The 20,664-nt window shown below is 45.8% G+C and overlaps 1 protein-coding gene across 20 annotated transcripts in view; it reads left to right on the plus strand.

Annotated features, from left to right (window-relative positions):
- Positions 1-20,664, plus strand: part of PLEKHA7 (pleckstrin homology domain containing A7) — a gene marked incomplete at its 5' end in the record, with an annotated part of 204,167 nt that overhangs the window by 126,809 nt on the left and 56,694 nt on the right. For all 20 annotated transcript variants that reach the window (XR_013994149.1, XR_013994150.1, XM_081062124.1 and 17 more), the window contains 5 exons: positions 4,492-4,603; positions 5,659-5,763; positions 8,489-8,561; positions 9,947-10,047; positions 17,656-17,831. Coding sequence is in view for 18 of the 20 variants with exons in the window: in XM_081062124.1 (XP_080918250.1) it covers positions 4,492-4,603; positions 5,659-5,763; positions 8,489-8,561; positions 9,947-10,047; positions 17,656-17,831 (567 nt within the window). The remainder of the gene's footprint in view (positions 1-4,491; positions 4,604-5,658; positions 5,764-8,488; positions 8,562-9,946; positions 10,048-17,655; positions 17,832-20,664) is intronic.

The raw sequence follows: 20,664 nt of genomic DNA on the forward strand, positions 1-20,664 counted from the left end.
CCATTTTGCAATAATGGAAACTGAGGCTTCGAGGTACAATGCAACTTGTAGAGCGTAGGGGAGTCCGTCAGCCGCAGAGCTTTGTATTCTGGGCTCAGTCTTTCCAGCACCCCAGGATCCTCTTGGTTTGGGGGTTAGTCTTGGCCCTGAGAAGAGCAAAAGCTCTTTGTCAGACTGTGGGACTTGCCATGGGCTAGTGTTTCTGTGGCAAAGCCCAGGGTTTTGGAGTCCAGCTTCTGTCTTGGGCAAGTCACTAATTTCTCTGAGCCTCAGTTTCCTCATCTATAAAGAAGAGATGGTGAAAGTGGCTTTGCAGGGTTAACTGAGTAATGCAGGCAAAGTGCCTGGCACACAGTAGGTGCTACAAGTATAGCCCAGTCCCTCTCCTTGCTTGGCCATGTGCACCTGTCCCTGATACTTAGCTTGGTGACCTACCTGTTGTGCTGGCAATAGGGTAGGAAAGGGTCTGGCTGGGATCCCACTTTCGTCAACTCCTGTGCAAGATCTTGACTGAGAGGCCACTGAGGGTCCCATGAACCAAACTCATGTAACTTCAGACCCTACAGAAAAAAGTACCTTCTGAATTATAACCTCCCTTTCTTACTACATCCATTGGTGTTACATGCATTTGCCCCTGGGTATGCGGGAAGCAGAAGCAGCTCCTTTATAGATGGGGAAGTAGAGGGACAGAGGACGTAACTTTCTGCCCACGCTCACCTGACACATCCTTGAGGAAGCTTAGAGTAGAATGAAATCATTTTGCTATTGAGCTTCTCCAGACTATGTTGTTTTGGTTTGTTTTTTGTTTTTTTGGTCTGGTCCTAACATCTTTTGTTACTTTCAGATGGGAGGCAGTTGCATTCAAACTCTAGCTCATTGTTTTAAGCTTCAGCCAACACCCTTCCAGCAAAATAATCAGTATTCTAGTAGCCCAGGTCAAGGAAAGCGAAGTCTTTGTTCCTCTCATCCCAGTGTACCTTGGGAATCCAGATAGCACAGAAACCTGGCAGACAGGCTTTTAAGTTAACAGGATTTTAGTTTAGGGGAGAGAGAGAGAGAGAGAGAGAGAGAGAGAGAGAGAGAGAGAGAGAGAGAGAGAGAGAGAGAGAGAGAGAGAGAGAGAGAGAGCTCGCACACAGGGTTTTGGTCTCCTCTCCCCAGGGTCCATGTGCCTCGTGCCTGAGGGCAGCTTGTTGGGAACTGAACCATCCTCACAGCTGCTGAGCTCAAGGCCACATGTGTATTTCTATGGGGCACAGGGGATGGTTCTTGGGTGAAACCTGCTAGGAAGATCCCTCTCTGAGGAGGACGGATCAGTATTTACCTCACCAGGCTCTAAAGTGGGACATGCCCTAAGATGTAACTGGCTGAAGCGAATATACCAGAATGCCCACATCCAAGTGACTGATGACCCCATCAGTGAGTCTCTTCAGGAGGTTCCACACATGCACCACTGATGTTCCCATTACTTAAAATGGTGTGATAAACGACCTCTAGAAGTTTCTATCAGAGCCAGCATTTTAGCCAAGTGAGAAAATTATTTTTTTGAGACTTTTCTAATATTCTAATTTTTGGATACCAAGTGGTGTCCAAAGCATGACCACTACCTTTTTTTTTTTTTAAATATTATTAGTTGTAATTCTGGGTAACTTCTAGTTATTTCCAAAAGTCATATTCACCCATGGGAGACCTCCAAGGTCATAACCCACATTCAGGAGAGTCAGAGGAACGTCCTCTGGAGACAGGTCTTGTTACTTGGCTGAGAGTGTAGCTGTGTGCACCTTGTTCTTTCAAAGAGCCAGGGACCACCAGGGAATGGTTGCATCTGCTGCTTCAGTTGGGAGCCCTGGTGAAGATTCACTCCTTGTGTGTAGAGCAACACAGTCCCCTTCCTGGGAGCAGATTGAGTTTGGACTTAAGCCGTCTTTCCTAACAAGCCAGCTTTCTCTGGCGTGGCTCAACACAGGTCTTAGCAGTAGCCATGAAGAACGGAGCGGACGTCCCATGCTTCTTCCTCCTTCCCATGCCCCACCACAAACTGTCCTTCACTGGTGATCAGTGTGGGGGCCACAACCAGTCCTTCTCCAGCTGAAATGTGTTCACAGCTGGCTCCATAGGCGGTGGTCGTGCTCTCTTTCCTCACTCCCCCAAGGCTGCAGGACGGTCTTCTTTGCTCCTGCACTCTTGGCTGGAGGAGCTCCCTGGCCAGCCAGCATTTCAGAAGCCAATGTGGGGAGGAGACATGGGTTAGAGTGCAAGGGGATGGTTAAAGTTAGAGCTGAAGATTATACAGTGCAGAAATGGCAAAAGTGGCCATCCGTCCCGGATTTCCTGGGCCCATCACAAATCCAGGTAGTCTCTGGCCCACAGAAGAGAAATGGCGTACTTGTGTCTGGTTGGTGGAATGTGATGCATCCTTTAAAATGATATGGATGAGTTCAAAAGAATGGAGAAAATGTTTATAATAAGTTTTTAAAAATCAAGATGCAAAATCATGAACACAGTATGACCCCAGTTATATAAAAACAACCTCTCCCCACCCCCCAAAAGAGGCATAGAAAAAAGAATGAAAGTAAATATACCACGTGTTAAAAATGATTTTCCCTTGGATAGCAGGACTGTGGTGGTTTTCTTTTCTTTCCTTTCAGCTTTTTTTCTTATATTTCTCAAGTAGTCTATAATAAACCTCTATCCGTTGTCTTTAATGGGAGTGAGTTAAACTTGATAAAATCCCAAACAAACTTGTTTTTATTTATTATTGGACTTTGTGTGCTGAATTTTAGCTTAGAGATACAGCTGCCATAACTGAGAATTCTTCCTTGTCTCAAACCTCGGAAATCTGAAAAGTCGGGCAAGACCAGGTTCCAGGAAGGCAGAATTCTGCCTGGAGGCAGGGCCTGGACAAGGCAGGCTCTCACAGACCTTCCCACCCCTAGTAGGCGATTATCTCTGTGCTGTACACAGCGTCTGCCAACAGTGAGCCAGCTGAGTGTGCTGACATTCTCTGAGTGGGGACCAGTAACAAAAGTCTGGCTGGGATGGAGGCTGGGGGTGGGGAATCCAGAGTGAGTGCCTGAGCTGATAAGAAGCCAGTGATCTCTCTGTCTGGAGGGACTTGTATCTCTAGCCACCAAGCGTCTGACAGGGCCCAGCCCCTTCTGTGAAGAACTTGCCTCACCGTGTAGGGTATTGGGACTCTGGCTTGGCGCACGGCAAGAATCACTTATCCTTTGAGCAGCCAAGGTTTTTGAAGGAAGCAGCATATCTTATCTCCAAGGTGGAAACTAGGATTTTGCCTCGTAGCACCTCTGTACAAGTGAGACTGGCACAAGGACATCAGAGCGCTTCTTCCTGAGCTGTGCGCTGCCTGGATGCCCCATCTCCATTGCCTCAGGGTCCTGCTGCACGCCTCCAGATCACATTTTCTCACTCTTCTGGCAAAGAGCCTCAGTTCACTCCAGCTGCCTGTCAGAACGGTGAAAATACCCAGCCACATTCCTGGGACTTCCGTTTTTGAGGAAGACTCACTGATCTTGGAGTTAGCAGAGTCTGGGAATCAGCCTCAAGTAGGTCAAGGATAATATTGAATTTGTGTGGAGGCATTTGCCCCTGCTGCCTTGAAATACATCCTGACACATGCTGGGGCTCTGTGGAAACAGGTGAGAAAGTTCTCTCTGGTGTCTCTTGAGTGTGGGACCGAGTTGTTCCCAAAGTGCTGGCCCTCCCAGGGCAGGTGGAGCTTCTCAGTTTCTCAGCAGGAAGCGTGACGTCACTGGATGCTGATGGGGACACAATGGGGAGACTCGTTGGGGACCCAGGCACGCTTGATTACAACCTGCTCTCCAGACAGGGCTCAGGGGTTAATATCTCTGATGGCTCTATTCTGGGGCAAATAGAGTGTTCCCAGAATAGGACTCTTTGTGGAGTAGCCTATTTTGGGAGGCAGGCCCTACTGGTGTTTATGTAAGCGATTCTCTGTGTGTAGCTGGGGGTGTAGATGTGTGCGCAAGTGATTTCTCGTTACTAATTATAAACAGTTTTCTTTTGTGAACCAGGGAAATGAAGGTGTGTATGTGTGTGAGTGTGTGTGTCTGTGTGTGTGTGTGTGTGTAAGGCGTATGGATTGCTCTTGCTGTGAAGAGTGGTGTGTGACTGTGTGTGCCCATCTGATGGGCAGTTGCCACAGACACACGAATAAGAGAGTAAATGTGGGGACCTCAGAACAGCAGGCAGGGATGACTGCCTTGGGCCCTTAGTGGGGTGTCAGGCTGTGGAGATTTGCCCACCTGTTATCCTCTTGATTCCCTGAAGCCCATGGGTATGCTGGGCATCATGCCCCTCTGGCGGCAGTCTGGAGTCAGGTGGTCTCCAGAAGGTCGGTCCTAGGTTATCCAAGGCCCATCAACCAGTTCTAACCTGGAATAAATCTCAGATTCCTCTTCCCACTGCAGCCTGATACTTACTCACTGGATTCCCCGTGTCTCCCCACAGGTCAAATCCACATATGTCGAAGCAAGAGAGAAACCTAAGACCATCCAGCATGGTCAGTGAAACGTCCACCACTGGGACCACTTCCACCATGGAGGCCAAACCTGGCCCCAAGGTGAGCTTCTGGCTGCTCCATCCTTCCTTCCCCTTTTATATTTGCCAACCCCTTTTGTAACCAGAAGCCCATTTGACTTTCACCATAGTTTTGTGAGGGAGACATGGAAGAAGTATTCTTCCCAAACGATAGATTGAGAAATTGAGGCCAATTGGGGTTATGTCACTTGCCCAAGAAAACAGGTGATTACCGACAAAACCAGGACTGACAATCTAGGTCCTTGAAGGTATTCTTAATTTTCCAGACGTGCCTTGGAAAGGCCGAATGTGTTGGAGACACAATGGTGAGATTTGTGATAGATGAGTCCTAGGAAGAGTGCCCTTGAAAAGGGCCCAGAGGTTTCTGTGCCCAAGATGTGGGAGCACTGCGTGAGGAGGAGGTAAAAAGACCAGCATTGAAGAGAGGGGGAGAGTGCTGAGGATTGAACCCAGATACCGTGTATCCCTAAAAATAAGACCTAGCTGGGCAATCAGCTCTAATGCGTCTTTTGGAGCAAAAATATAAGACTCGATACTTTATATTATATTATATTATATTATATTATATTATATTATATTATATTATATTATATTTTATATAAGATCCGGTCTTGTATTATAGTAAAATAAGACTAGGTCTTATATTAATTTTTGCTCCAAAAGACGCATTAGAGCCGATTGTCCGGCTAGGTCTTATTTTCAGGGAAACACGGTAGGAGGGATAAATATCTGGAAATTGGCAAAGTCTGTGACCAAAAAGTAGCTTTGTTCCAGAAAGCTGTAGGACATATTAGGGCCAACAGCTGCTGGTGAAAGTTGATTGAAAATTCCCTTTACATATTTTTCTCTGTGACTTAGATGGGAAGCTTGACAGGTCTTGGACTTGCCTTTCAATTAGAATGCTGTGGCCATGTGCACGCCAGTTCCCTATCTCCCTGCTGTTCTTTTGATCAAAGGGTGCTGCCACTTAGAGGAAGGCCGAGGGGACCTACACTCAGTCCTCCTATCATTAAGGGCTTTTTTGTGCCTCCTCAAATCCCTCCCCTGCTGCTAGAGTTCAAGTCTGCTTTTTCCTAGATCATCAAGTCCAGCAGTAAAGTCCACAGCTTTGGGAAGAGGGACCAGGCCATTCAGAGGAACCCCAATGTTCCAGTGGTTGTGAGGGGCTGGCTGCACAAGCAGGTGAGCAAACTGAGGAGGGCGGGTGGGAAGGAGGAGGTTGTTCTTGCTGATTTTCTTTCCTTACCCCAAGCCCTGGGAACTGGGAACAGGCTCATAATAAATGTTCTATTTCTGAGTTTATCTGAAGCAAGCAGATTCTGCCCACTGTGCTGAGCGATTTGCCGTTCATTTGTATGAGTGGACTGTCCATTAAATGACCACAGCTTCCCTCCCCAGATCCAGCTGACCACTTTCGCCTCTGGTGCTATTGGCTTCTCAGGGACCCAGGCGGTAGTGTGGGTGGCTCAGCATGAATCCAGCCTTACAGCACTTGCCTTCCTGATGTTAAAGAGCCTTTGTTGTCACTTGCTGAAAAATCCCGTGTTTTCTTCTCCCCCAGTCTAGCACACATATCTAGCTCTCTAGCACCTCTGATTCCAAACTGACCAAACTCAGCTCCTTCTCTCCTCACCCTGTTGCCTCTCTTTCTCCCCATCCTGCTTTTTCTGAATCTTGGTGATGATATCACCATTCCCCCAGGTACTCAGGGGGAAATCTCAGCACTGTCACCAGCTCCTCCTCCTCCCGCACTCGTTCGGCCAGGAAGCCCTGTCAGCGCCGTCTCCCTTGAGGCCATCCTTCATCTCTGTCCTCACCACCAGTTGTTCTGCCTCTGGTCCTCTGGCCGTGGTTAGGCTGTGAGCTCCCAGGGCCAGAGACCATGTCCCTCTTGCTTCCTTCCTTCTCTCCTTGCCATCCATCCATCCATCCATCCATCCATCCATCCATCCATCCAACCATCCAGTGCCTGCCATGTTCTAAGTGCTCTCACAGCAAATACAAAGAGGTGAATAACATGTGGTTTCTGCCCTCAAGGCCCTCGTGGTCTGCCAGGGAAAACAGATGGACACGTCTCACATGTCATATCATCACCCAGCAGAGTCTCTCACATATCATACCATCCAAAAAAACAAACACAAAAACACCCACAAATCAAACTCCAAGAGCACTGGTGTGAATTTTTACTAAAGCTTTTATGGGAAGACAGAGGAGGGCATTACATTGCACACGACAAAGAAGAAGTCCCTTAAAAATCCCTTTGAAATCTCTCTCCCCGGCTCTGTTCCCCATGGCAACTTCCAAAGCTCTCCAACCTTTTTTTTTTTTTTTTTTTTTTGTAGGGTTTTATTGGGAAATGAGAACAGGACTTTATTGGGGAACAGTGTGTACTTCCAGGACTTTTTTTTTTTTTTTTTGCCAAATTAAGTTGTTGTCCTTTCAATCTTAGTTGTGGAGGGCGCAGCTCAGCTCCAGGTCCAATTGCCGTTGCTATTTGCAGGGGGCGTAGCCCACCATCCCTTTTGGGAATCGAACCGGCAACCTTGTGGTTGAGAGCCCACTGGCCCATGTGGGAATCAAACCGGCAGCCTTTGGAGTTAGCACGGAGCTCCAACCGCCTGAGCCACCAGGCTGGCCCCACTCCAGCCTTTTTTGTCAGACACACCTCTGGCACCATGCTCTCTTAACGATACCCCTGCTCACACAGCTCTGTTCTCTTACCTCTCTGCCCATCTCTTTTCTTACCTGAGTAACTTAACTCTGACTTTTTCCAATTGCATGCCTGTCCCTATTAAACAAAAGGGTGCTCCTTTGAAATGTGGAGGGAGAGGGATGGGATTTTAAAATAATTCTCCCCCACACCACCTCCTAGCCCAGGCCCCTTGGCTATGCTGTAACTATAACAGAGGTCTGTGGAATGTTGTGGACACACAGCAGAGAGAATGTAGCTGTGTTTGGGGGAGTCTTGGAAGGATTCCCAGAGGAAGTGATGTTTGAACCAGGTATAAGTGGATGGAGAGGAGTTTTCCAAACAAAACAAATATCATATGCCAAGACCTTAGAGATTATCTGGTCAATACAGAAGATAAAACCAAGAATTGCATGAACTCAGCAAATTAAATTTATTTTTAGCACTTTAGTAAGTGGAAAATGAACGAATGTTATGTTGTTAGGTTTTGAAACTGTCAGATTTTTTTTCTTTTAATTTTAATTTAAGCCTGTCAAACTTTTGCAGAAGGGAGACAATTTTAACAGCTAAAAGCGGCTCTGGAATTTTTCTAGGTTTGGGAGAAAACTGACTCTAAAATACGATTATTGTCCTACCTTGGCCATTTTTCCACCCCGCAGTTTACATTTTAGATGAAGACAGATTCTTGTCATGAGACAATTTGATAGCAAGAAAATTCAAGTCTCTACATCGAATGGAAGGAAAACACACAACAAAATCATTTCTTTATGGCAGAATATTGAACTTAGTCAAATGAGAACTTTGCCTCACTGATGAATTATCTAAACCTAAGCTCTTTGTTCATACTATGTAAATCGGTTTTCTAATCAGCACAAATGAAGGTATTTTATAGCATATCATTTAAATAAATTAATAGCTTCCTTTTTGTTAAAAGCTGATACCTTTCTTAATTAATGGAAGAACCGTATTTTTTAATTCACAGTTTCCTTTCTAAAAGATGGATGCTTATAATATATTGATCTGGTTCCAGGAAACAAAAAAATGCTTCCTGGGGATAAACCCTCATTGCATCTAAATTTTAATAACCTAGTCAAAGAATGGCTGTGCAATAAAAATTTATTAATTTATTAAAAGTAACAATGAATATGGGCAAGTCAAGATTGGGGAGGGTGAACAGTATGCTCAGACATTGCCTAATTAGTTTTCTTTGCTTTGCAGGACAGTTCTGGGATGAGGCTGTGGAAAAGGAGGTGGTTTGTGCTCGCTGATTATTGCTTGTTTTACTATAAAGGTGAGCAGAGGCTCGGGCCACTAAGGGCTCTTTGTGCTAGAGGAGGTGGTAAGGTGAGGCAAATGGTGGTCTTCTCAAATCCAGTGATTGGACCAGTGGCCTGAGATAATTAATAACCTATTGACTCGCCAGTGTGTTCACTTTTACATATGTGGATGGTTGACGACTTCATTTTTACCAGTCCTGGCGCTGGAAGTGTCATTTGTTGAGTTAAAATAAGTAGAATCCTGTTTGCCTGCTACTCAGGGTCTTAAGATCTGGGGTTGTGTCAGCTTCTGCCCCACTTGGGACATAGGCACACCTTTGATGCTATCTGGAGAGGTGGGAAGTTAGGTAAATCGTATTTTGTAACCTGTTACCTGGATTTATCCACTTTGATATTGGATGGGCAGCTGGTGAATTGACTCGGTCATATAAACATTTATGGAGCCCCAGCATGTAGAGTTAGGGGCTATGAGACGGTGAGAAGGAAATAAGCCTCAAAATATGGAGGAAGAGCTAGATTACTTTTAAGACAAGACTAGGCTGTAATGGGTGCTTTAGAAAACATCCAAAGCGCATGGGCAGTTCCAGGGGAACAAGAAATTAATTCCATATTGGAGAATTTGGGGAGGCTTCTTAGAAGAGATGGGATTTGAGTTGGGCTTTCGGGGATGGGTAGAGCTTTGCTTGTGTGTAGGGGAGAGATGGACATTACAAGCAGAGGAAACAACTTGAGTAAAGTTCTGGAAGCCGAATGCAGTGAAATGACAGACCTGTGAGGCCAGAGTGAGTCTTGCACGGAGGATGTACTAGGAGAGAAGGCTCAGGAGGTGGGTCAGGGCCAAAAAGCTAAAGGGCTGTGGCACCAGGCAGAGAGAGGGCTTCTTTCTGTATCCAGTAGGCAGTCAGCAAATAAGTGCCTTTGAGTAGGAGAGCAACAGGACCAGCTGTGGTTGCTTCTGGTGATGAAGATGGTTTGGAGGAGGCTGAGAATGGGTGTAGGAGGTAGGATGCCCTAACTTTGCTTGTGAGGTTTGCTCCACACAGAATGCCCTTTCCCATCCTTTAAAACACTTGAAACCTCACCTTCTGAAGCCTTCTTGACTTCCCAGACCATGTGGCACTCCCGCCTCTGTGTTCTGCAGCATTTGGTTGACCATTGTGTGTCAGGAGTTAGCAGACCGAGTTGAGCGTGTTTACATGCCTGTCTCCGTCCTTGGGGACAAGGCCCTGTCTGATTTACCTGTGTAGTTCCAACATGAGCACAAAGGAACAGCTGAATGGCTTGTCAGTAAATGAAGTCGTTCTGGGAGAGATAAGGAGCCCGGATGTAGGACAGTGGGATGGACCAGCCCAAGGAAGGTGCCACAGGAGGTTGTTCTGATGTGTTTTTCGATTCAAAGACAGCCGAGAAGAAGTGGTCCTTGGGAGCATTCCTCTGCCCAGCTACGTGATCTCGCCAGTGGGGCCTGACGACCGCATAAGTCGCAAGTATTCCTTTAAGGTACTAACCCCTCTCCTCCAGCCCTGCAATGCCACCCCCTCCGCACCCCCCCAGAAAGTGTGTTCCCAAAAATGACTTCATAAAAGCTGTTGGTTTTGTGGGGAGCGGGGAGAAGGGAAGAAGCGAGAGCATTTCAGACTCATGTTAACAAAGGTATAAATGCTATACACAGGAATAATATCACATCACAAGTACTTGCATTTGTATCTGAGCTTTGGACTCCCCCAGCCTTGCTCAAGTACTTACACCCCTCTTTTCCTATTGTTTCATTCCCGTGATGACAAATTGGACACAGGCCTTCTCGTGCTTTCTTATCACTATAATCAGCCAGTCTAACTAGAATCCAGCCACTCAGTGCAAATGACAGTCCCTCGTAATGGATTTATATCAGTTATATTGGGAAAACTCACCCTGAGGATGATGGACCTGCCTATTGAAGAGATTTTCAGGTTTTTCCATTTTGTTTATCTTGTTGACAAGCAATGAGGATCAAATTTGGTGTATTTTCTGGATCACTGAAGATTCTTAGGGAAATCCCTTTCCCAGTAAAACCCCTTTTCTACTTCCTTCATCACCGTACCATTTAGGGTAAGTGGGGCCGTGGTATTGATGGCTGCCCTTTGACAGCCTCTGGCATCTTCATAGCCAGATGTAGAGGCTTCAGGAATGTGAGGAATCATGAGGCTATCTCCTTCAGTGGCCTCTACAGTTCCTTCATGGCTGATATTTTGGGTCCCCTAGGGATGGTGAGGGTGGGATGGGTTGAAGGTCCACTTTACTGGCACTTGGAGTGGAAGTCTCCGAGGGCACTGAAGCAAGTGGCCTTTGGTGTCAGTAGCAATGGGGAAACACACTTATGCTGCTCAGGATACGAGGCAATGACATGCATCTCAAGCTGGGGTAAGGGGTTCTCGACCCCACTACTTATATAGCTTGGCTATTCCCATGTTGGGGGTACAAGATGAGTTCTAGGCAGTAGGTCCTAAACTAGAGATTGAACAGAAGTCAAGTTTTCCAGCCACAGATACTTAGAGACCATGGAAAAGCACCTAAGGGCCCATTGTTCTGGAAGGGTTAAAGGAAAGTGGTGGTCTGCAGTGTCCATGGCATCACTGGCAAGTGATAATCTGCGTCAGTGTATTGATCTGGAGTCCAGTGGGGTGGTGATGGTTGGAAAGTCAGTCTCATCTTCCCCTACCTTTCCGTCCTGAGCTGATAGTTTAGCTTTGTTCATCGACAGGCTTGAGTTGTCCTTTTTCCCTGGACTGTCACTATCCCCAGTGACTCGAGTTGCTGTGGGTTGAAGATTCTTGGATCCTCCCCCACTTCATGGTGCATGACGCAGTATTGCCTTATCTCTGCCAAACCTTTTATGATTTCAGAAGTACTTTTATCCATGTTACCCCATTTAATGCTTCTGGGGAGCCTGTGAGGTCAGGATTATTAGCTTTATTTTACAGATTTAGAGACATGAGGATCGGAGTACTGAGGAAACTTGCCCAAAGTCACAAAGCTGGGAGATGATGGAGACGTAACTCAAACCTGAATTCTATCTTCTTTCGATTGAATTACAGGGAGGGAGGACAGTTTCTTTCTCTTCCTCTGCTTTTCTTCCACATCTTGTTTTGATCACCTCCTGCGCACACATTGCTGGAGGTGGGAGGTGGTTCGCAGTAATGTTCCTTGTTATTATTTTAGCAGTACTCTTCTATTGAATAGTTTAGGAGCCTCTCCTGCTTATTGCTGGCTCTGAAAACATTTTGTTCATTGGGTTTCAGACTAGTTTTTTGTAGCCTGAATGTCTTCCTCACAGAACCTTCCTTTCTAGGGTTGTATGTTGCTACTGGGCAAACAATTGAGATGTATGAGTTTTTTTTAGGACAGCATTTGAAATATCATCAGAGTAACTGATCGTAACTAAATATATATTTCATCTAACACTTTATTGGGAGGTGTGAAAATAGATTTTAGGAAAACATCTTTTATGTTTTCTAGATTCTCTTTAAAAAAAAAAAAGTTTTCTTTTTCTTAGAAAGACTTTACCAAAAGTGTTTCTTAAATCTTTTGTCTGGGAGACAGAAGGCCAGCAGGTGTTTGGGGGATCTTTAGGGGGGCCCCTCAGGGTCTGAGAGCAGAGAAAAGCTACTGCAGACAGATCTGATGGTGGTTAGCTGGTTCTCCAGAAAGGGCTGTGGTTTCCTGAGTATTAAAGAGTACCCGTTCCCATTGGGTTGCGGCATACTTCTTTTAGGAGCCAGACAGTCGCCCCTTGGGCAGCTTGGGATCCATGTTCTTGGACGTACTGGGGAGTGCACAGTGTTTTGTTTCTTGGGCCTTATGCCTGCCTCTGACGTCAGTTCTCTGTTTCCAGAGCTAAAATTCTCGGACTGTTGCTAGGGAAACTTACCTGGGATTGTGCAGAGAATCTGTAGTGATAGATGGGCCCAGGCTAAAAGGTTATATGGTCCTCTCCTCATCTTTCTTTTCTGACTGTGCCTGCAGCCTAGCAGCCCCTACACATGACCGGGGAGGCTGGGTGCTAGATAGACCCTGAGACACAGCTCAGTCTGCAGGGTAAGGAAGGCCAGGCCCTTGGTGGCCTCTAGGAGAACTTCTGCCCTGCCCTACTGACTTAGCGGGGGCACAGCCACCCTCAGCCTGTTGGTCACCTCTGAGCAAACTTGGCCCCTCCGATCCAGGATCTGGAGCAGAAAACATCCCCCATGCAGTCAAGGGTCCAAGGATCTTCAATGGGGGAAAAGGCCTTCACTGCCTCCTTTTGAGCCGTTCTCCCTCTCTCAAGACCAACAAAGAGGTCCTGACCTGAGGTCCGCAGATGCCCAAGTATCAGTGGATAAATCCCATCTTGCCTTTTTTAACCTATAATGTTTCCCTTGATGAAGAAAGCAGGCCATAACAGGGGTCAGCAACGCCTGGGCCTTGGTCACCACTAGAAACCTGAGATATCCTCCTATCCCTTTGCAAGTGTGAGTATCTTGACAGACCATGAATGCACATCATCACTTTGAAATTAAAATAAGTATTACGACGTGTGTTAGGTAATGCAATAATAAAGAAGCACCTGCATCACTCTCTCACATTTAAAAATACTTTGATAACTATATTTCAATATAATAGCTTTCCTGTGTTTTATTTCTGCACTTAAAAACGTTCTGAGAAGCGTTCATAGGATTCACCAAGCTGTCAAAAGGATCCATGCCCTTAAAAAGATTAAGAACCCCTGCTGTAGAGTCTGGCTGAAGGCCAGTCAAGAGGTGAGGTTTTTCACTTGTCTGTATCCACAAACCTTTGCTGTGCTCTGTGCTGCTTGGCAGGATATAGATCCTGGAGATACAGCAACGAAAAGGACAAAGTCCTTGCCTTCCTGGGACTTATATTCTAGAGTTTGCATCAGCATGGGGGTTCTTAGGGAATAAACAGAGAACAAGAGCAAGCTGCCTTTTTCCTCTCCCATTTCAATATTGTTCTCTGTGTCTCTCAAATCCATCTCTTGCTCTCCACTGCCGCTGTCACTATTCTGTCTCGGCTGCCGTTATTTCTCCTCTAGGTAACTAATTTATTGTCAGAACAGTGCCTAGCACATAGTGAGTATTCCGTCACTGCTGGCTATCACGGCTTCAGCCTTCAAGCTCTTCTGCAGCCTCTAGTCCACCTTCCACGCTCTTCCTAAATTGCACATGTGTTCAGGTTGTATTCTCACCAAAAACTGTTCAGTGGCTCTCCACTGCCTAAAGGATAAAGCCAGTCTGGGTTTATAAGGCCTTAGCTTCTCTCTCGTTTCAGCCACTCCCATCTTGTACTTTCCTTCCGGCCATGTACAATTGTCTGAAGGCCCAGGACATTTCTTGCCCATAGGCCTTTGCTTGAACTTCAGCCACAACCCAGAATGCCCTTTCCCCAACTATTACTTGTTCTTCAGGTCTCTGCTCAGAGGTCACCTCCTCCGGGAAGACTTCCCTGAGCCCTGTGGACAGGTTAGGTACCCTCCTTCTGTACACTGACAGCTCTCGTATCACTGCACTGTAAATGGTATACTTACCCATCCAGAGCTTTCACCAGGAAAACTAGCTCATCCGCGAGTTCTGCCTCGGTAGATGGGGCTTGCCCCATTCTGCCCACAGACACCACGGGGATCAGTCATTTGTAGTGGGAGTTGCACTCAGTGCCACTGCTTCTACTTCCTGAGTTATGATGGATTCCTATAGATTAGTGGTCGGGGGAGAGGGCAGAGAAGAGTCTTTTAAAGTTTCTAGAAAGCTCATTCAGTCAACTTGAGGTTACTTAAGTGACCTCTCCTATAATAACATCAAGTAACTTCTTTCAAGCCTTACAAATGGCCAGCTGTGCTGTAAACACCATTTGTGTGTTATCTGATTTAATCCTCACATGGCCTTACAAGGTAAATACTATTGTTACCCCCAGTTTCATTTTCAGGCTGAGGAAACAGAGGCATGGGGGAGGCTGAGCGATTTGCCCAGGGTAATCCTGCGGCAAGAGGCAGAGCCCACCGTGAACCTCAGGCTGAGTAAGAGCCCGAGTTCTTACCCAGTTTACTTGCTGCTCATAAGGTTGGACGTGAGGAGTTCCTTCCTTAATCTCAACCCATGGGCACCACTGTTTCTGTAATTCATGAACCTGAGAGTCTTACCCTTGACGCTGGTTATTCTCTCACCTCTGATCCGGTCCATCACCAAGTCCTGCTGACGTTACCTGCTAGTTCTGCCCTGACTCTCGTCCCCTTCCTCTCTTCTGCGCCCACCACTGCCACCTGTACTCCTGTATTGGCTTTCTGACCTGTATCCCCTCACCTGCCTGGCTGTAACCTCTTCTCCATACTATAGCCAGAGTGGTTTTTCCCAGCAAAATCGGATCACATTACTTCCCAGCTTAAACCCTTTAATAGCTTCTCATTGTTCTTGTAAATGAGACAAAACCCTAACATGACCACAAGGCCCCAGTGACCTGGCCCTGCCGACTGCAATAGCTTCATTTCATCCTGCTTTCTCCTTCATTTCTCTGAGCCAGTCACGCTCGCCTCAGCCTTGAAACATACTGTACTCTTGTCCATCTTGGGGGTCCCACATGTCCCCTCTATGCTACTCCTACTAAAAATGGTTGCTTGTTATGTCGATGGCAGCTTACATGTCATTTCCTTCCGTAAGTCCTTCGCCAGGTCAGGCCAGGTTCCCGTTACACAGCCTCCTGAACTTTTTATTTTATTTTATTAATTTATTTTATTCATTTATTTTAGTTTTTCCTGAACTTCTTGATGGCACCTACTACAATTGTAGTTAACTTGTCCATGGCCATTCTCTTCTACTTGGCTGTAAACTGTCTTGGCCTTATTTAAGGCTGTCCCTTCGACTTCTAGTATAGCTCAATAAATGATCAATTATTGTTGAATGAATAAAAGTTAGAGAGGAAATCAGTGAGCTGATAGGCTCTGGCCTTTTGAGTGCCTCTGTATTTCCCCACCTGTGACCCTCTCTGCTGACAGTTGATGTTGTTGGGTTTTGGGGTGTGAGCATTCCACTTGCTTCACTAGTGGTCTCTCAGGACCGGAGTTCTAAGAGCCCGGAAGCAGTCATATCCTGGGGGCATTACGTTTGTCAGCTAAAATCTTCTTTGCTCACTTCCTTTAGGCACAACCTCGTTTCTGCTCAGTCACGTGACGTTGCCTAGTAGGGTGGTGTTAGTTAGAAAGTGACAAGCAGAGGGTAAGGGAGCAGCCTGGAGCTGCTACTGCAGATCGTCTTGGCTCTGGCGTCTTCCTCAGGCTCAGGGCACGTTGGTCTCTGGTCACGTGACCAGATGGAAAGGGAACCCCCTGTACTTCTTGCCTTCACAGTTAATATGTTTAGTATGCCCAAGCACGGGCAGAATGTAATTGGGAACTTGTTCTTCAGAGCCAAGGGCAGCTGGGCACAGCACATGCTGGCAGTTTGATGCGGGACTGAGGTTATATTGTGATCGTGTGTAACTCCTTTGTAAAGATGGCTGCAACTGCAGACACACATGCAGACTCTCCTTGTTTGAAGTGTGTCCCACGTTGATTTCCTGGACAAGGCTGGCCACTCTTGTACAGCAGGGACCTGTTCTCTCATAGCCCTAAGGGATCCCTATGCTTGTGGATGGCTTTATGTCTGGTGGGGTGAGTGCCTATCCCAGAACCCTCTGTGACTGGGCAGAAAATCTGGAGGAGCTGTCAGAGATCTTGTGGGTCATTGTTCAGGGAAACTTTTCCGAGAATATCTGCTGATTCATAATATGATATGCATTCTTTCCTTATTGCCACATCTTCACCTTGCTAAAATAGGAGGAATCCTTCCTGGGACAGTGGATGACCTCTTATACGAGGTGAGATAAAAAAATACAGTGAATGTTTACATTTAAAAAAATTATTACAGAAGACACACTGCCATTAATCCCCTTCAAAATACTCCCCCTTTCTTCGAACACACGTATCCCATCATTCTTGCCACTTTCTGAAGCAGTTCTGGAAGTCCTCTTTCATGAGTGTCTTTACTTCATCATATGATAGTGAACAAAATAGACAAAGTTCCTGTTCTCATGGAGCTTATATTCTAGAGGGAAGAAACAGACTATAAATAAGTATGTAAAATAAATCATGCCAGGTAATAAGTGCTATGAATAATCTGTTACCAGATGTGGAAATCTGGGGAAGTTACTTAACATCTCAGACCTTCATTTGCCACATCTGTAAAACAGAGATTCTGTCCCTACCTCTCAGGGCTGTTGGGATTAAAGTGAGATTAAAGTTGTGGAAGTATCCGGGAGACACATAGCGTAGCAGTCATTCGGCAAATCTTCCTTTTTTTACACTATCTTTCTATGTAGATCTGATAAGGCTCTTCCTTGCAAATTTAAAAGATAGGCCTCTGCTTATCAGAGCACAAGGGGAAAAACCGGTGTTGCCTCTTGTTTGCTTTTCAGTGGTGATTCCCAGTACCTCTTAATAGTCTCTTTGCCGAGATCCATGTGAAAGCATCTTCAAGCTTCTTAGCACATAGTAGGTGTGCAAGAATTTTCCATTAAATGTTAGTTCTGTGTCAAACTTTGTAGTTCTTCTTTGGTGAGGCAGAACACCAGCTTCTTTGACGGGCACACAGCGCATTTCATGCCCAAGCTGTGAAGCACAGTGACTATCTGCACCAAGCCACCTGCTGTTGCAGCTGGGTTTTGACTCAGTTCCAGTAATCGCGTGCTTCAGAACCAAAACGGGGATTCCCGAGAGTCTGCTTCTATGGAATGAGGGTTTATTTAGTCTCCTTCTCACACGCGCCTTGATGTGTGCCCCTCCCTAATGAGGCAGGAGGAAGATAAGTCAGAGACAGGTACAGCTGCAGGGTGTCCCTTTGGGGGTACAGGAACAGCTGTCACTGGGCCCGACTGCACTAAGGACGGGAATCCACCTGTGGCATCTGCCAGGTGTGACAACAAGCTGGGTGGCACTTGGACTTTCAGTCTGGAGGGGGGGCGACATGGCCTAAGTGTCACGGTGTTTTTGATCCTGGAAGTGAAATGTGTGCTAACCCTCTGACCTGGGTTTCCATCTCCATCCTACAGGCCGTGCACACAGGGATGCGAGCGCTCATCTATCACAGCTCCTTCAGGGGCTCTCAGGCTGAGCAGTCGGGCATGAGGACCTACTATTTCAGTGCCGACACCCAGGAGGACATGAATGCTTGGATCAGGGCCATGAACCAGGCCGCACAGGTGCTGTCCCGATCGTCACTGAAGAGGTCAGTCCCCAAGGAGGGACCCTGTCAGAGTGCTTCCTATGCTAGGGTGGGGACCCAAATAAGACCTCGTGGGAGCCCACATTTCCACCGTTCATTCACTTGCATTAAGCACTGCCCTCTCTGTGAAGTCTTTTCTGACAATGAATTCTTCTGGAAGGAGCATGCATATATGGCTAACACATGATGTCTGTCAGACCTGGAAGGTCCCCTAGAAGTTATCTGGTCCACTCTCTTCATTAGACAGGGAAACACGAAGGCCTAGGAGGGTGCAATGACCTCCTGGGATATACAGCCTCTGAACTGGGTGTGTGTTTCCCAGTTTCTCTTTTTTTATGTGTGGTGGAAGGGACAAGCTTGGGGCACCAGATAGGGAGGAGGGAGAGGGCAAGAAAGAGCTTGCAAACTGAAAGTGTGCCACAGACCGCCCACCATGCTGCTGGGGTCTGACCGGGAAGCTATCTTCCATCTGCCCCTTCCCTTGAGGGGGCGAACCAAAGGGATCTTGAAATTCCTGAGTCTGTTTTCTGTGGATGATTCCCTGAGAGAAAGCAGAGTGGAGTCGGGCTCGGAGACGGTTGGGTGGCCCTGGAAAAGTCAGGGCGTGCCCTTAGCCATTTGTCTCCTACCTGGGCCCCATTCGGCACTATCCAGACACCTTGCTCCACTTGCTCTTCGACAATGGTCTTCTTGTAGTGAGGCCGCAAAACAAAAGGGACCTCCAGCAGCCTAAGGCAGGATTTTTCAGTGACTGAAATGGATTTCACACGTTGTGTTTCAGCTTGTCAACCTTTTCCAACTCAGGTGTTTGCTATTTTGGGTATTTGTGGTCCTTCCTAGCTCCATGCTTTCTTTCTGGGGGTGAACCAGACCTTTGGTATAGATGGTGACCTGCTTCAAGGGGCCAGGTCAGGGTCAGGCCCTACACTCAGAGCTTCCATACTAACACCTCAGTCGAGCATTTGTCATGCTGGTTTTTATTATTGTTATTATTCCCTTCTGTCCACTTTCCAGTATCCTAGGCTTCAGGTAGGGGTCCTCTTGGTATCTTCTGTGTGCCTAACACATAGTAAGCTCTCGAATGTCTGCTGAGTGAGAGATTGAAAGAATGAATTAATACGTTAAGTTTCCACCTGGGCCCTGAATCAGTAACTTTTAACTACTCAGTCAAGTTTGACTGTACCTCCCAACACTGTCATCCAGCCTGAAGTTTTCGGTTGTGTCCATGACGATCATGGGTAAGCTCTGCCGTTAGCCTGTGGGCACTCTGTTCATAGAGCCATTGGCATTTCCTTTCTCATCCCAAGAGAATGGAGCTGGATAGGCTTGACACGTCTTACGTGTACTTCTAGTACACATGTTGGTCCCTAATGCTCACTGTGTTTCCTACTTTTTGTTTTATATATATTTGTTAAGTAAATATATATATTAATGATACAATAAATGAAGACCTTTCTAGTTATAAAAGATGCAAGAAAAAGTAAAGGCAATGATATCCGTAATCTCCTTCCCGGGGCCATCTCTGTTGCCAGATTAATGAATATCCTCTTAAACTATTTTTCATTTATATATATATATATATATATATATATATATATATATACATACATTTATAGAAATATATAGGTATCTTTTGTGCTTTATAAAAGCATGAATGATAATATAATAATCATTCTATATAGATCACTTTTTTTTTGACTATCGTATGGTATTTCATAGTACCATAATGTATTTAAGCATGCACCAAACATTTCATCTTTGACTGTTATAAATAGTCCTCTAATGAAAAACCTACAAGCCTCTGCATGTGCGAGGCTTGCTGGGTCAAAATACAAGGCATTTTTAATTTTTAAAAACGATTTTATCGATTTATTTGAAGCACAGTAAAAAATAAGGGTACACTTTGAAAATTCAGTGGCAATTGCTTTTTAAATTTTAATCAACACCACCAAATTGCTATTTAAAGAAAGCCGTATGTTCCACTAGTGAGAGTGCTTTTTTCCCTGCATCTTTGCCAGTATTGGATATTAGCAATCTTTTTAATTTTTGTTGAGCATCTGGTTGTTTTAATGTATATTTCCATAATTTGGGGGACCTTTTATATTTATTGGCCACTTGTATTTCCTCTTCAGTGAATTGTCTATACCTATCCTCTGCCCATTTTTCTACTGAGTTGTTTGCCTTTTTCTCAGTGCTTCCTTTTCTGTGTGCTCTGAAATCTGCCCAGTTAAGAATGCAGCTTAGCCTCTTGCAGAGGTTAGTGGGACGTTCTCCAGCCTTGTGGTTAATGGAATCTGTTTTTTCTTTCTTTGGAAAATCAGGATGCTGTACACCAGTCTCCAGCATTCTGGCATTTTCCCTGTTCTCTTTGATTCCTCAGAGATCACCTGAGATGTTTCTTGAGCCCATCTCCAAGTTCTCTTAGGGCTCTGGGATGCTGATGGCTGGGCCTTTCCCATCTTCCTCCCCATCTTGGACTTTCAGTCTCTCTTCACCAAGGTTGTTCTTCTTTTCATGATGAAGATCATTTTTCTTGATGAAGATATAGAACTAAACCCAGATGTTGAAGAATTCAACTTTATATATGCTGTGTCTTCTCTAAGCAGAGATACCTATGTTTCATACTTTTCTTAAAGCCCTCTTCCCTCCTTTATTTTAATTCTTTGAAAAATAGAAAGTTTGTTTTCCTTTCCTTCCGATAAATAAACATCAGCACTTGCTAGATTTTACCCTTTTGCCACATCCACATGGGTCTATTCCAGTGTGGATTTGCACTTGCTACTGTGCCCCACCTTCTTTTTCTTGTGCATGTCTTTATAACGTGAAGTCTGAGAGC

Source organism: Rhinolophus hipposideros, assembly GCF_964194185.1.
Source record: "Rhinolophus hipposideros genome assembly, chromosome: 10".
In the NCBI taxonomy this organism is placed as follows: domain Eukaryota; kingdom Metazoa; phylum Chordata; class Mammalia; order Chiroptera; family Rhinolophidae; genus Rhinolophus; species Rhinolophus hipposideros.